The 16,310-nt window shown below is 31.7% G+C and overlaps 1 protein-coding gene across 1 annotated transcript in view; it reads right to left on the bottom strand.

Moving 5' to 3' along the window:
* Positions 1-16,310, bottom strand: part of EYS (eyes shut homolog) — a 1,724,957-nt gene that overhangs the window by 1,545,604 nt on the left and 163,043 nt on the right. The window contains exon 9 of the mRNA XM_059083021.1: positions 14,674-14,959. Coding sequence (XP_058939004.1) covers positions 14,674-14,959 — 286 coding nt within the window. The remainder of the gene's footprint in view (positions 1-14,673; positions 14,960-16,310) is intronic.

Below are 16,310 nucleotides of genomic sequence, written 5' to 3'. Positions count from 1 at the left end.
GGGCATTATAACTCCACTTTTTGTGAAGAAGTTATATTTTATATATATATTAAGTAAATAGAACTTCAGGAACTTAATGATACTGAAGGTGCCTCTTTGGGGCAAACTGATATTCCAAAACAGAATGCTAGTTTCAAGCTATTCTAAAAAAAAATCCTATACAATTATATGGTAAATATCTATAATGGCATGCGTTTCCTATGCATTTCTGATTAAATTTGTAAGTTATTTTGCATAATTTCATTAATAGGTTTATTATTTATTCTTAAAATTAGATATTTGGGAGATGTAATATTTATATGCCTGTGTTATGAAATTATAATCCCTTGTGTTATTTTTAAATATTTTGCAGTATTTGATTAATACATGTTGTTTTATATTAAAAAAATCACTACAGCAAAGCTTGGAAAATTTGGAATGATATTTACACCAACTTTTTACATTAAAAAAATTGAATAACATTATTTAAATTTTTCTTTAATATTTTGAATAAATTTATTTGATATTCAACCACTCTCATTAAAAGTAGTATCTGTAAGCAAAAGTAGGAAAATTTAAGATAAATGTTAACATTCAACAGAATATTTCAGATGCATTTTTATTATAATTAGCAGCAAGATAACTTCCTTTTCTAACTCACCATGTGTGTAGTTCTACTTGTGAAATAATTAAAGTCTTTGTCTAGTCACTGGAGGTTAGACGTGGAAATAAAGTTGTAAAAGTTGGAAATAGTGTCCTGAGCATGTGCATTATGTTATTTTCTTGTATTTCAGAAAGATCAATCTCAGTATAATTCTGTGACTACTTGCTGCTGAATATTTTTTTTAAGATCACATAAATGTACATTTGAAAGGATAATCATTCTTGCTATGGTAGTACTTTATTTAAAATCTCAACTGAGACAGAACCTCGTCCTCATGATTCATGTATAGCATCAGAGAGAAAATAATATACTCTCCCAGGCACCCTACCATAGAGAGAATGTGTGGATTGAGAGCAAATGGCACTGACCAGTGTCTTCCTTTGAATGCCCACAACAGAGAAACTGAGAGAAATCCAGTCATAGATAAATAATATTGCTTGGTTTGTCCTATAATTTAGTATTTCTAATATCATGGTATTCATGGTATTCAGGTAACTTAAAAAAAACTTAAACTACATGTCTATGTAAAATTTTCCAGTAAGTTATTTTATCAATAGCAAAATGAAATGAACTTAAGTAAAATTAAATGTATCAAGCTGAATAATCATTTTGATATGTCTAAAGAAAGAAAAATCATATTTTTTCAATAAAACAAAAATAAGATATATATTACATGTGATCAAATTTATAAGTATTTCTACGTGTAACTTTAACATTTTATTTTGATCAATTGATTAGAAAATGGGAAACTTTGTATCAGGAATTAGTTAATTTTCATTTTATAAACATCCTGTAATTTCTGGGGCTGAATGAGATAATGCAATTTACTGATTGTTGGTCTTATTTGTATAGTTAAGTGGCTTGGAATGGAGGGTTTTTTAAACTATTGCATTTCTCAGAGTTTTCATGAAGTTTAGCTTATTTTCTCAAAATGTCATTCATTTTACAAGTAAAGTGTGTTTAAACTCAGCAGTGTGTTATTTGGCATTGTCCACATTTTGACCTCTTAATACTGATATTTTGGTCTCTTATAACTTTTAAAATTTGAGCTACTCAAGAAAATGAAGTAGCCTGCTATGAATCCCTGCTATTCTTTATAGAAAATTCTGAGCTTATATAATTAGGTCTTAGGTATAGTATGATAATTAGTAGCTGCCTACAAGTGACAGAATGAAGAAAAATCAGTGAAATGATAAGAACTTTCTCTAAGAAGTGATGTATAAACTGAATTTTAAAATATAAATTATTTTAGAAAAGCTGGGAATGTGTCATATAAATATATAAATTTTGCTTTTTTATTTTTCTTTAGTATAAAAAGGCATATACTCAATGATGCATAGATTAGTAGCATATTTTATCCTAAATCTAGTCCTAAGTAATATCTAAAATTTTGTAACTATTATTTATAATTTAAAACAATAAATTCTAATAAATGTGCTGTATCTTTTTCCTTACTTACAAATTTGTTACAATTGTTGGTTTTAAAAGTATAGTGCTCTATCCATCTATACAGGAACTAGCTATGGAGTCAATACTTGACACAAATGGATATGTTACTTTTGAACAATTTTATGACTTTTGTAACCTGTTGAAATATCAAATACAACTGGTAATGATATATCCCACTTGGGGTGGGGGAATAGTAAAATGCATTTATTCAGATACTCAATGAGACAAAAGATGGAACATGTAAATGCTCTTCCTGCTATTATTATGACAATCAGAAATATATGGAGAAAACAGCCACAAATTCAGTGAAAGTGCAGATGCCAGAAGCATAAAGCATTTTACTTGGCCTCCACATAATGAAGTTTAAAGTATACACATTGACATAAATAAGCTTAAGATATATATTATCATTTTCAGTGAAATAATGTTACGTTTTTTTCATGAAAAAAAAAATACCCAAGAAAATGGAGATAATCACTACTTCTCATTGACACTAAGTATTCAGAGCAATATGCCTCATTACTAGAGCCTGCAAATTCACCCAGGAAGCAAGTATCAAACTGTGTTAAATACAGTAACTACATGTCACTCATTTCACTGCTGTGTACAGATAGATCTGGACACACACATCTGCTTACATTTAAATGCATATAAATGTAACTTAAATGTTTTCTATCAAAAATCTAATTTATGGGGCTTCCCTGGTGGTGCAGTGGTTGAGGGTCGGCCTGCCGATGCAGGGGACGCGGGTTCGTGCCCCGGTCTGGGAGGATCCCACGTGCCGCGGAGCGGCTGGGCCCGTGAACCATGGCAGCTGGGCCTGCGCGTCCGGAGCCTGTGCTCCGCAACGGGAGAGGCCACAGCAGTGAGAGGCCCGCGTACCGCAAAAAAAAAAAAAAAAAAAAAAAAGAAAAAAAAATCTAATTTATGTAATAAAGGTGATTGTTTTTAATGAATATGTTTTGTGTATTCATTTCAACAATATGGCAATCTAGTCAATTCCACAAGTCTGTGAAGAAAATCATTCCTGACATGAGTACATTCAGCCTGTAAAGACAGTCTTGAAATTGTTACTTTTGAACATAACTATTTCTCTTTTTATATAATTGATAGCATATTTTCTATAATAATGACTAATTTTCTATTAACTGCACCAAAAATGTAAAGCAAATAAAAGTTGTTTCCAGAAAAAATAATGGATACGTATTCCTTGGGAAAATTCAAATTGTACAATTAAAAGTTATACTCTTAAATGTGATACTGACTCTCAGGGCAGTTGCATGTAGACTCATTGAGACATTCTTCACATAAACTTCCATTTTGATGTGGTGGTTTGTCCTAGTACTTGGTTTTAACTGCTCATTTTTCAGGTTACGTAACAAAAACCCATAGAATACAATGTTGGTATATTCCAATAAGGCAGAAATATTTAAATACACAAACACTAAGTTTCATCATCTTAATGATTTTGTGTATTACTCGACATGGTCTATTATAAAATGCATGGTTTCAAAATAATTCATGTCTGTTAATATATTACACTTTCAAGTACCCAAAGTGATACTGACTTTTCTATCTCCTCTATTATCAAAAAAATTAAAAATTAAATTGTAATATGTATTACAATTTTCCTTGGCTTTTCCTATGTAAAAGTATAACCTCAGCATTATTTGTTAATCTATTTTATTTTTCTGTCAAAAGTCAATAGATGTTGTACTTCTTGCTCTTTTTGGCATTGAACTTTGAAGAGAACAAGCCTTAATCTACAGTAATCTTTATTTTTATTTTTTAAAAAAATATTTGAAGCTCAAGATAGTGAATTAAATACATTAATATTGGTCTCACAATTTTAAATTATAATTTTAAATGTCTTATACAACTTAAAAATTGGCTTATATAAATTTTAACTTCCATTATTATTCATTCTTTAGCATTTGGTTTGGTTTTATTTAGTAATCCATGTTAGCAGTTCATTGACTCTCTTTTTGTTAATAACCTCTCATTTTTACTATTGCCTTTAAGTTTAGTAAAAATCTTCCATATTTATTCTTCACATCACAATTTTGACTTTTATACTCATTCTACTAACTGCTTCTAATGGAGATTTTATTTATTCTCCTGTATTCATCTTTAGCTGTATTATTCTCATATGTTATTCAGATGACTATTCTTACTTTGCTCTCAGTCTTCATAACATTTTTCATAGCGTACTGTATATTATATTTTTAAGAGAAGAAAACTACTGTGTCAAACTAGCTTCTTTAATTTCTAGCAGATCTTATACAAAAGTATACTTTCCTACAGTAATACTATGAAGTTTTCATTCTCTATGTTGCAAAATTTTATGGGCCTTATATTGACTTTTATGTGAATTAATAGAAGAAAAATCCTAAACAATCTTAATAGTTGACTACAAAATAAGTTAATTATATTTTTTTATCTTCTTGCCATTTCCCTGGCCACTATTGGAACTTACCTAAGGTTTTTACCTGATAGACTGAATAATACAATGTATTGTGCCCATTTAGTGCACCAATACTCCAAGAAGAATGGAGACATACCTGGAGTCATTGATATTCTCTGCCCCCAAATAATACACAGCATGTTTCCTATGTGGATGTGAGTTTTGTCTGTGACTCAGGCAAAGTTCAACTTGTGGGCTGTGCCTCATGCAACCATACACTTCTTGAAGGATAATGACTGCTAGATAAAATGCATGTTCTCAAAGAGAAATTGAGCCAAATTTAATGTTTTTCAATCTGCTAAAAATAGCTTATGGAAATCCTGGCTTCTGCCATTTCATTTTCAGTAATATGTTCTGTTTTCTCTTACATTAATGAAGATGATATACTTCTCTTGGAGTTGATTTAAAAAGCCAGCAGCTGTCTATAAAGTAGACTTCAACAGGGAATAACATATGGAAAACTAAATTTTTATCATGTGTGCTCATAACTCTATTAAAATTGATAAAGTTAGAGTCTCTTATAATTATCATCAATGATATGATGAGAGCCCATCTATGCTTCTTTGAAGATACCTAGACTTACAAATATAGCTAGCTTTAATTATGCCAATATAACTTCATTCATCATTCATATTCGGTGTATGAATAAGAAAACCATAACTACTCAATGGATTTTTACATGTATAATTAATCTCTGTGACCTTATTTTATTTGATACCTTGTGCCAAGCTAAATAAATATGTAAGAGAAGAACAAACCTGACTTCATACTGGATCTATTCCTTTGGTTCTAACCTTTGTGCTCTCTTGCCACTGCTTAGTCATGCTGTCTCTGAACCTTTGTAAAAGAATGTTGCCTTTAGCCTAAAATATAAAGTAGCCCATTCTCAAGGCTCTCTGTACCAGGGTTGATATTTTTTAATTAAAAAAATATATATTTATTTATTGTTTTAAATTTATTTTACTTACTTATTTTTGGCTGCTTTGGGTCTTTGTTGCTGTGCCAGCATTGATTTTTAAAGGTATATATATTCATATACAGATAAAAAATTGCAGAACAGAGAATAACATTTGTCTGGTTGGAGGTTTACAGGAACATCATTACCAGACCTACATGGACAGCTGCAAGAACAAAGGATCATCACATCCTCTGAGGGGTGGGAGGTCTGGCTGGCACCAAGAAGTTGGCAACAACCAGCCACACCCCCTCCCCTTTTAGTATAAAAGAAGCTTGAATTCTAACTCGGGGAAGATTCTAATTCTAATTCTAATTGAATTCTAATTCTAGCTTCTGGACACTAGTCCACTATCTTCACAGTCTGCTGGCTTTCTGAATAAAGTCTATATTCTTTGCCCCAAACAACTCATCTCTCAATTTATTGGCTTGTTGTGTGGTGAGCAGTACAAGTGTGGACTCAGTAACAAGTACATTTATGGAAGCATAAATAGATAGGTTGGTAGGTGGATGGATGAATGATAAATAGATAATGCATTATTTTGTTAGGCCACATTTAAAAATGCCTAACAGGGCTTCCCAGGTGGTGCAGTGGTTAAGAATCCACCTGCCAATGCAGGGGATACGGGTTCGAGCCCTGGTCCGGGAAGATCCCACATGCCAGGAACAACTAAGCCCGTGAGCCTCAACTACTGAGCCTTCACTCTAGAGCCTACGAGACACAACTACTGAAGCCCGCGTGCCTAGAGCCCAAGCTCTGCAACAAGAGAAACCACCACAATGAGAAGCCTGCACAACTGCAACGAAGAGTAATCCCCGCTTGCCACAACTAGAGAAAGCCTGTGCACAGCAATGAAGACCCAACGCAGCCAAAAATAAATAAATAAATTTATTTTTTAAAATGCCTAATATTGACAGATTGTTTATGAAGCAATAAATGTGGATTATTCTGTAGTTTATCATAATATATTTTAATAATTCACCTTTCTTTGTGTAGCATTCATACCAGAGGTGTTCTATTCCTAATTAAATGAAAATGCAGTGAAATACTATTTTGAAAAGCAGGTTAAACTTTTATTTTCTCTCTCTCTTTTTAAAATGTGTGTACTCACTGTCAGCATTTAATGTTTTCTGGGTGTGACTTAGGTCTGGGTAAATTGGAATAACTTCTCTCTGCCATATCTTGTGATGTGACACAGAAGATATGTCAACCTTTATTTTTCTGTTTAAAGATATCACTAACACTAATGTACTCTCTTAAAAGAAAAGTATTTGAAAATAATTTTTGAAACTCAACATTCCTATAAAACACTAAAAATAATGGTAGTTTGAAAAAGTATTATAAACCTTTAGGTCTATAAATATAAATATAAAATATACATTATTTTATATTTGATAAATATAAAATATATATTAAATTTAAAACAACAAAAGGACAAATTGGAAGATTGGATATACTGTCTGTGTCATTTTCTAATACATTATTTTTTGGCCTGAATCTCTGAAATATGACTCTACAATCATTTCATTGTTATTTTTACTGAATAGTTGTTCATTTTTTAAAACAGAATTTAAATTAAAAAACATCAGTTTCTTATTCATGAGACCAGCCCAGGATTACCTTTAAATTGTAGCCAAATAACAGAATATAGAGAAGTCACATGTATTTCCTGAGGAATACAAAAACAAAATATTTTTTCCTCTGTTAAATTTCTGGATGCTGTTTTATAATACTTCTTAGATTTAGTCAGCATTTTTGAAGCTTGTGAAGATTAGAAATCTCTTAAGAACTGCCCTGACAGCAAGAAAAGTCCTGTTATCTTCTATTCATAAAAATGATTATTTTGGATAGGCACTTGCCTTCAGTAGCTTTGGAAGCTTGTTTATATAATGTACCAGCAGAATATAATTTTCAGAGAAATTAGAAAACTACAAAAATATAAAGAAATTATGCAATATCTACCCATATGGAAATTAATAAGTAAAAGGAAATTCCCTAAATACACATATTCAGAATATTACTGGATAATTAAGTTGGATATGAGTGCAGAAGTAACTCGGTACCCGATGGAAAGATAATGTAATTTGAGGACTACATCATTTAACGTATAACGATATGCAGAAAAAAAAAAAAAAGAAAGAAAGAAAACCCAGGAACAAAAACTCCCCAGGTATGGCTGGAACTTACACATTATTTATCAATATTTTGGATGGTGACCAGTTGTCATCACTGGCTGCTTTGGCCTCTATCCATCCCGAGGTTGCCTGGATAAAAACAAATGCTTCCTGAGATAGCAAAGCAACCAGGTAGTGAAATTGAAATTCTGAACCACCTCAAATATTCTTCCTCACCACTTCCTCACTATGCCTGTTAATATTATAAACACAGAAAATATCAAATTAGAAAATATCAAAGTATTATAAACAGAAAATATCATTTTTCTAACTGGAACAATGTCATTTTGATACCTAAATCTGTATAAAATAAATTAAATGTTTATCTCAACCTCTGTTCTCATTTACTCTCATTTTGTGATTGCTCAGTTGCTAAATAATGGAAATTATTGTACTCTAGGCATGTATCACACTTTCATATTAACAGTGAGGACCTGTGGATTATCTCAATCTCTGCCAATTATAGACTTCTTGCTGTCACTTGTTGTTTCTTATTTATGGGTACCTTGCCTTTCATAGGGCCTTTTAAACCTCAGTTTCACCCCATTCATCCTTCGAGGCTCAGCTCAGATAATATGTTCTCTAATCTCACAGGCAAAATTATTGACTACCCCCCAAGACAGAGTCTTCACTGAATTTTTAAAAAAGTTTCTATTTATTTTAAATTAAAAATTAGGACCCAGAAACCCATGGAAATATACATATATTTTCAAATTTTTAAAATTAATTTTTATTGGAGTACAGTTGATTTACAATGTTGTGTTAGTTTCTACTGAACAGCAAAATGAATCAGCTATACATGTACATATATACCCTCTTTTTTGGATTTCTTTCAATATTGATAAAACTATGTTATTGATGTACTTAAGATTCATTGAAATGAAAACCAAATAGATCCCTACCTAACAAGTAGTAATAATTCTTTCTTTGATAGAACTAAAAGTACTTTGAATGAAGAGAAAAGAAAAATACCAAAATAAATTATCAGTAACATGTTACCTATTTATGTTGGGTAGTTTCATATTGAAATTGGGAAACAGTTTTAAATTCTTTGTGATCTTAGGCTTTTTGATATTTAAATAAGGTCTGTAGTTTTGTGTTATTTTTGTTTGTTTGGATGGCTGCTGCTTTGTTAACTGGTTTATTGCTGGTTTTTAACTTCACTGGGAAAATGAAAGGTAATGAAATTAAATAAAGCCTGGAAGAGTTAAAAGAGTCTTATATTCTAGTAATATTACCGCATCCTGTTAATGTGCTGGATTTCTCTCAGGAAACTCAAGATCCCTTCAATATCTCATAACAGTAATGTGGTCAAGTAGACAAAAGGGAAATAGAATGCCAACCTATATGATGGAAAAATTGAAAAATAAGTAAGGTCCTTTATAGAGATTACTGTCTCTGGTTGAAACAGGACCACAAACTATTTTTCCTTCAGCTACTTTGGCCCAGAGTGGGTGATGTTCATGCTTATATTTTTATGCCATTTTCTTTAGAATACTCCACGGTATACAAATGAAGTCAACATAAATGGTATATATATCAATACAAATATCTCGTGTAAGATGAATATATTGGGTCATTTCTCTTGGGAAGTTAATTTGCATTGCTTCTGATGAAAAGCTGTTCATTCTCCTTATTACAAGATGGTTATTTTAAAACACTTTGATATAAATGTTTGACCTTTAGGAATGTAGTTCTTTTGGAGGAAATCCCAGATGTGTATACAATTAGAACCAATGTTGAATATCTTGTGTTTCCAGATCACTAATTAAATTCCTGAACATAACCTTTTTCTTCCTGAAATGCAACATTTAGTAAATTATTTTATAATTATGCAAACATTGTTTTGCATATATTTTGCATTTTAATGAGTTAGGGAATGTCACAATTTAAAATGAAATCAGAACTTGAAAGAAAATTCTGGAGCTAAAGAGCTGCCATCCAGTCATAATAACACAGTCTACTTTCACTGAGGCTGCAATTCCTTTGTCACTTTAAAAGTCACATACTTTCTGGGCTTCCCTGGTGGCGCAGTGGTTGTGAGTCCGCCTGCCGATGCAGGGGAAGCGGGTTCGTGCACCCGGACGCATGCCGCAGAGCGGCTGGGCCCATTAAAAAAAAAAAAAAAAAAAATCACATATTTTCTGTTTAATTATGCTTTTTTTGTCTTTTTTGGAAGACGTTTCAATATAAATCCACAAAGGACAGATAAGAATCTTCCAGAGTGAAGAGCATCTGTCTTTTTTCCATAGCATTTTCTTTATTATTACCTCTCAAATATGTTTCTATTGCTCTTATTTGGTTAGATCAGGCTTCAGGAAGCAAAAGTCCAAGGATCAATGTAAGCATAACTATTATTCCCACTATTATTCCCCTATTATTAATAGGACTAAATATGTATTAATTGCTAAATGAAAATAAATTGTTAAGGGAGAATAATTACCTTAAAATATTTGAAGTTTCTGATTTGTTAAATACTTTGACCCCATCCCCATTTTCTGCTTTTTAAAACATAATCAGTATACAGAAGCCTCAAACTTAAACTATGATGGAATTCTATAAGTAGAGACCTGGAGTGAATGGCTCAAGTTTTGGCATAAATTGTGTGAATCATTTGATATCTCAGCTGTCTGAGCCTTTTGCTTAATTCTCTGTGACACGATATGCTTTATAAAATAAAAATTAGGAACATAGGAACTGATAAACAGGAGACAAAGATATTATAGGGTTAGCAATATCGTAGGAAGTATAGATAAATAGACTTATAAATGATAGATACATACATATACATATATGTGTTTATATATATATATATACAATATAGACATATAGAAACATACATCTTTAAATACATTACTATAAAGATATTTAACTTGTAGTTACAGTTCCTTCCTTCATTTAACTCATTTGCTGATCCCTTACCATAAAACACATTTTAAATATAAAGTTGAACTAAAAATACATTCAGACAAATAGAAAATGGAGAATTCATCCCAGCAGAAAAGCTGAAAATGATATTCTAAATAGTGATTAACATACGTTTGGTAAAAGAAATCTGTTGGAAGCTTGGAGATATAGGAAAGAAATAAAAGAAATAAAATGGCACAATGTGGATAAGTATAGATAAGTATTGAGTGTATAAAATGATAATAATAATGTCTTGAATAGTTTTAAATATATGCAGAACAACATATACAAAATATGTACATATATAGAGAGGGTTAGATGTGGTTCAAATGTTTAAGGTCTGTGTATGGTCTATAATGTGGTACAAGTACTGATTTTTATTAAAATATAGTAAGGTAATTAAAAATATATAACCCATAAGGTAAGCATGTAAAGAGTAGTGAAGGTGTGTGTAAATATCAATTAATATGGGGAAATGGAATGACAAAGTACATGAACCCATTTATATTTACATGTAAGTTTACATCTATGAAGAAATATAGAAGAATCATTCTATCAAAGACCCACGGGTGTCCAAATTACAAACTGAAACATTTTTGTTCTTGAATACTACTTCCAAATATTTGGATTTGTTACATCTGAAATGGCACCTAAAAATCCTTTTCTGAAAAATTCCTAGGATTAGTCTTACCCCAAACCTAAATCACAGAAAAAGAAGTTTTAAAGAATATTCACAGACAATATATATTATATCCAAATGTCCAAGTATTATTCTTATAAGAACTGTGTTATGCTAAGCCAATGATAGCAGATAAGTCATATGAATCCAACACTCCTTACTCTTGTCCTGAATACATGGACTACTAACAAACTACAGCACTAATTCTGCTTGACTGTAGGTATTTTTCTTAGCCCCTTTCCCTTCAGACCCCCAGTAGCGACTTGTAATCCCCTACAGTTGGGAATATTGTAAAAAGATGATTTCACTTCTCTATATATTTTCAAAATAAAAGAAAAAATATACAAAATAGCAATTATCGATGACCCTGTTCTGTGTTAATGATGCAGAGACGGGAAATTAATAACCAAAGAATAAACAAAATTGCCAAGTAACTCAGAAAGCATAACTTAAAATGCCATATTGACTGATAGATGAAATTGGAAATCAAACCTGAAATAACAGGCTACTTAGAAAACACTGCAAAAAAATTGCATGTCAAATTTCTAGAGTACAAGCAAACAATACCCCGAGGAAAATCTCTAGCCCCCAAATTTGCATTACCAAATAACAAAAAAAATTTATTAATTTGTAAATTACCTAAAGGTTCATGAAAAAATAAAAAGTAAAGAAAGCAAAGAGCAAGAAGTTGGAAAATTTAGTAAAGCTAGAGAAAGGAATTCTATAATTAAATGTATATAACATTAAATTTAAAAAGCAGAAAAAACTTGAGAATAGTTAAATATATGAATAAGTTCTGAGAAAATAAAAATAATTGTATAAACTCTGTGCTAATTAGAAAGAAAACACACATAACATATAAAAATCAGAATAAAATTAAGAAATAAACATTAATTCAGATAAAATTATTATTTAAATGCCAATGATTTTAATAATTATCTCAAGTCATGTAAATTAGTAAATTGACTCAGTAAAGCCCTGGAAAGTGTAAGAAGTTTAGAGAATAACTCTCCTTCCTAAGAGTAATAAGCAGAAATATTTATTTTGTTTATTGGTTAGTAAATCCTAAGGAGTTTTTTCATCCTTTCAAACCAGTTTATTTTAAAGATTTCAGAGTACAGAGTAAGAAGAGTTTTCCACATCTTTGTGTAAAATAAGCACAAAACTGTAACACTGAAAACAAATTTTCTAGAAACACACATAAACTAGTAGGGGGTAATGGTGGGAATGGGACAAAAATGACTGGTTCATGGGAGATGAAGCACAAAGAAAAAGAGTAATCATGATCTTGAAGTGTCCTTTGGAAGAAACACACAAGCAACTGACAAAAGTTTTTAAATAAATATTTTAAAAATAAATAAATATAAACACACATAAAAGTCCATTATTGTATGTCTATTCAAAAGTATTTAAAAATTATAAAAGTAAATAAAAGCAAATGTTACTCTATCAAATAGCGATTGTGCCATATTATTACTTCCCCATTTATTTCTATTTAAAATGTTTTAAATTGGAAATGGAAAGATTCCGCCTTATTTATTATATACTTAATACCAAGCCAACACCATGCGGCATGGTGACACAAAGTCCCATGAAATTCAGGAACAAGAAGATCTTCACTTTTACCACTAGCATTGTACTTGATCCTAGAAATTTGACCAAACAGTACTATAAAACCAATTAAGCAAATTTTTAAAATTTACCCTTATTTGCAGATAATACTATTATCTCCCTGGAAAGAGATAAGTGAAACTGTCTTTATAAGAACGGTGATTAAGTAAAGACACATTGCCCAGAAGAAAAAAAAAATGATGAAAAGCCTGTAAAAAGTATTCCAAATATAATTTCAACTTGTAAATACTCAAAATGTTTTATTACTCCACAAAATGAAAATCAAAATCAGATACAACTTTGTGTTTCAGATTGGAAAAACAATCAGATAGGTATGGAATATTTTTATTCCCAGCTGGGAAGTAAGTCATATGAATTATTTTTAGTATATACCAATGGTAAGTACTATGTAATGTGTGGTTTAACTATATGAAAAATGTGTATATAATATATATTGAATGATCATATAATGGATAACTGTAATATTCAGTCTTGAAATATAAAATAATAGATAGCTCACTGATAATGTGTATAAATATACATATGTATATATACATATATACACAAATAATTAAAATACCAAATGACATTTTCTCCTAGTAATGGTATTAGAAGAGTTAAGTTTCATTCTTTATTCTATTTTATGTATAATTGCTGATTAACATTGTATTTTCACTGAATTCTGGAAAATACCCTATGTGATAAAAACAGATGAATATATGTATATGTTTTTTCTAAGTCAGATACAACTATTTCAACAGCACTAGCACATTTTATGCTATCTTATTTTTACTAAAAACATGTTTGAAATGCGAAATGTGAAGTAATGGGAGAAACTTTTTAGCAAGCTTGCCAGAATTTGTGCACTCAAATATATTTTCATCCTTAAAAAGATAATCTGGATGGCCATACGTTTATTCCAATGATATCATCATTTCCAGTTTTAGAACTTATCTTTTTAAATTGCCGCCAAAACCTTCAGCATATTACATTAAATATCGAATAGGAAAAATATTTTTTCATTTTAAGATGGAAGTCCAAATAGCTTCTAGATTTGGGTCTGCTTAATAAAATGGGATATCATACTGCATGAAACATTTTTCATTTAAAGTTAGATGTGATTTAAAAGTGACAGTTATGTTTTCTTCCTGTATTGTCTCCGTACTGATTTTTATAAGGCATTTATAATAAATCAGTTTTGAAATTATTATGAACATCCCTTCAATGTAAGATGAAGCATAAAATCTCAAATAACATAAATTTGAATGCTTAATCTCTGATATTTTTGTATCAAAAGCTGCCTTTTTACTATGTAGCCACTGTGAATTTTGTCCTCTATGATTTTACAAAGAATATAGTATGGTTGTGAATTTATGTGTTTTTTTTTTAATCTTATTAATGTGAGGGCATTAAACTGACCTCAAAAATACTGAAACAAAATTTTGTTTTTAAACTAGAAAGAAATTGGCACTCAGTTTACTTAGGCAGCCAAACAGTAGGTTGAAGGGGGTACTGAAGCTGTTTAGGCACTATTATTGGGAGGTTATGGTTGCCTATTTTCTCTTCAGACCTTTGACATATACATTATATTCTTAGTGGTGCAGCCTGGCCTTAGCAGCCTCATTTGCATGAGCCAAAGCTGTGTAGTCAGCCATGTAATTGTCCAAAGAAGCAATCCTATTATTCCAAGGGAAGATATTTTTACTTTGCCAAATGAGAAAGCAAGCTACAATACTGATCATTAGACACATTTGAGATATGTTAAATAAATGTATTAACCACCTTATGCACTAGACAATTTGATTTCAAGAAATCCCTGCCTGTAAATCCTGGGACACATTTGCCAAAGAAATAGCCACTTAAATGTGTACCTGTTGCTCCATTTTTGCAGGGCGCAGATTTACAATCTTCAGTTTCTATTTCACAGATGTGTCTTTCACATCTCTGCAGAGAGCTACAACTGCAGGTGTGCAAATGGGCCAGGTAGAGGCCTTGCACTGATGTGCTCTGGTTTCCTAAGCAGTCATCAACATTGAGTATACCGACTCTAAACACGTGACCAAGAAAACAGCTGCATCTGAAAAGCCAAAAAAACCAATTAGTCATATAATTTAGCATGTTTAAATGTTTATCGTATATTTACTTAAATCCACAGGATGAGAACATATTAAAGAAGGTTGTGTGGTGTACTTTTAAAATATTCTTGTAGAAAGTGTCCATTCTTGGCCAAATTTAATTTTGGTTATCGTGCAGAATGATGCTTGAAAAGAACTTAGGCAACAAACAGATCTAGACTCAAATACGGGTCCTGCCACTTAACTGCTATGTGACCTGCTGAGGTGAAATGACGGTGCGTGTGTGTCAGGATTTTTGCGAAAATGTTCTGGAAAGTTCTCTAGTGTGAGTGCTTGAAAATTATGACAATTTTTGATAGTAGTATAAGTGCCTGACATTAAGCTTTTGATTACCAAGGCATTCATTTCAAAGACATTCATCTGAAATAAACACACTGCCAGCTACACAAGTACATAAAAAGCCAAGCCAAGCCCCCACCCCCATGAACTTTCCCGTTTTAGAAAGCCCTGATTGACCTTGATAAATGACCTTTTGTGGGGACCCTGCTTTTCCCTTCCTGCTCTTTTATTCCCACTTTCATGTTTTAAATTGAGTAATAGAATGAACACAGAAACCACTAGGCACCCCACCCTGGACCCCAATAAAGGCAGAACCCCAGGTCTTCTCTGTCTCTTTACCTGAGCTGTGACCTTGCTGTGTGGCCCAGGAGTGCAATCTACCCTCCTCTACAAACTATGGTAATAAAACTTGTTTGTTAAAGTTCTCTGATGGTTATTGCTGAGGTGCATCTTACAATCATGATAAGACCCACAAAGGCCAGTCCGGTGGCCACATGGGCTCCAGTTTGGGAAATGTCCGTGAGGGCTGCCACAGGTTGTGCAGGCCAGGTGAGGGCCCCGGGCATTCCTGGACAATGGCATCACTATTGATAGGCTGATCCAGCACAAAACAAGTTTGAAATATTTCATCTCATGCCTAAAACTAATAGGATTTTAAGTAATACTAGGTTCTATTGATAGTACTCATTCATTTGCTCCTCTATTCATTCTGTAAGTATATGTTTGTATTGTCTATGTGATTGGCATTGACCTAAATGAGTTAATGCTGATGTGAACAAATTTCTGGCTTTATCTCAAGGAAGGCACCCTCTGCTTAGCCTCATATTTATAACTCTGATAGGTTTTATTGCAAATGTTTGAGTGTCTCAGTTCTTTAGTTGCCTATAGTGTAAATTCTCTGAAGGCAGGAACAATAGTTTTCTTATCCCCTCTGAATTCTTATCACCAGTATATATGCTAGTATATGCCAGTTCCTAGCACAGAGAGAAGGACCCAAGAAACCTTGTTCAATGT

The sequence above is a fragment of the Kogia breviceps genome, chromosome 13, assembly GCF_026419965.1.
Source record: "Kogia breviceps isolate mKogBre1 chromosome 13, mKogBre1 haplotype 1, whole genome shotgun sequence".
Lineage (NCBI taxonomy): Eukaryota > Metazoa > Chordata > Mammalia > Artiodactyla > Physeteridae > Kogia > Kogia breviceps.
This window is presented reverse-complemented; position numbering and strand designations above follow the sequence as displayed.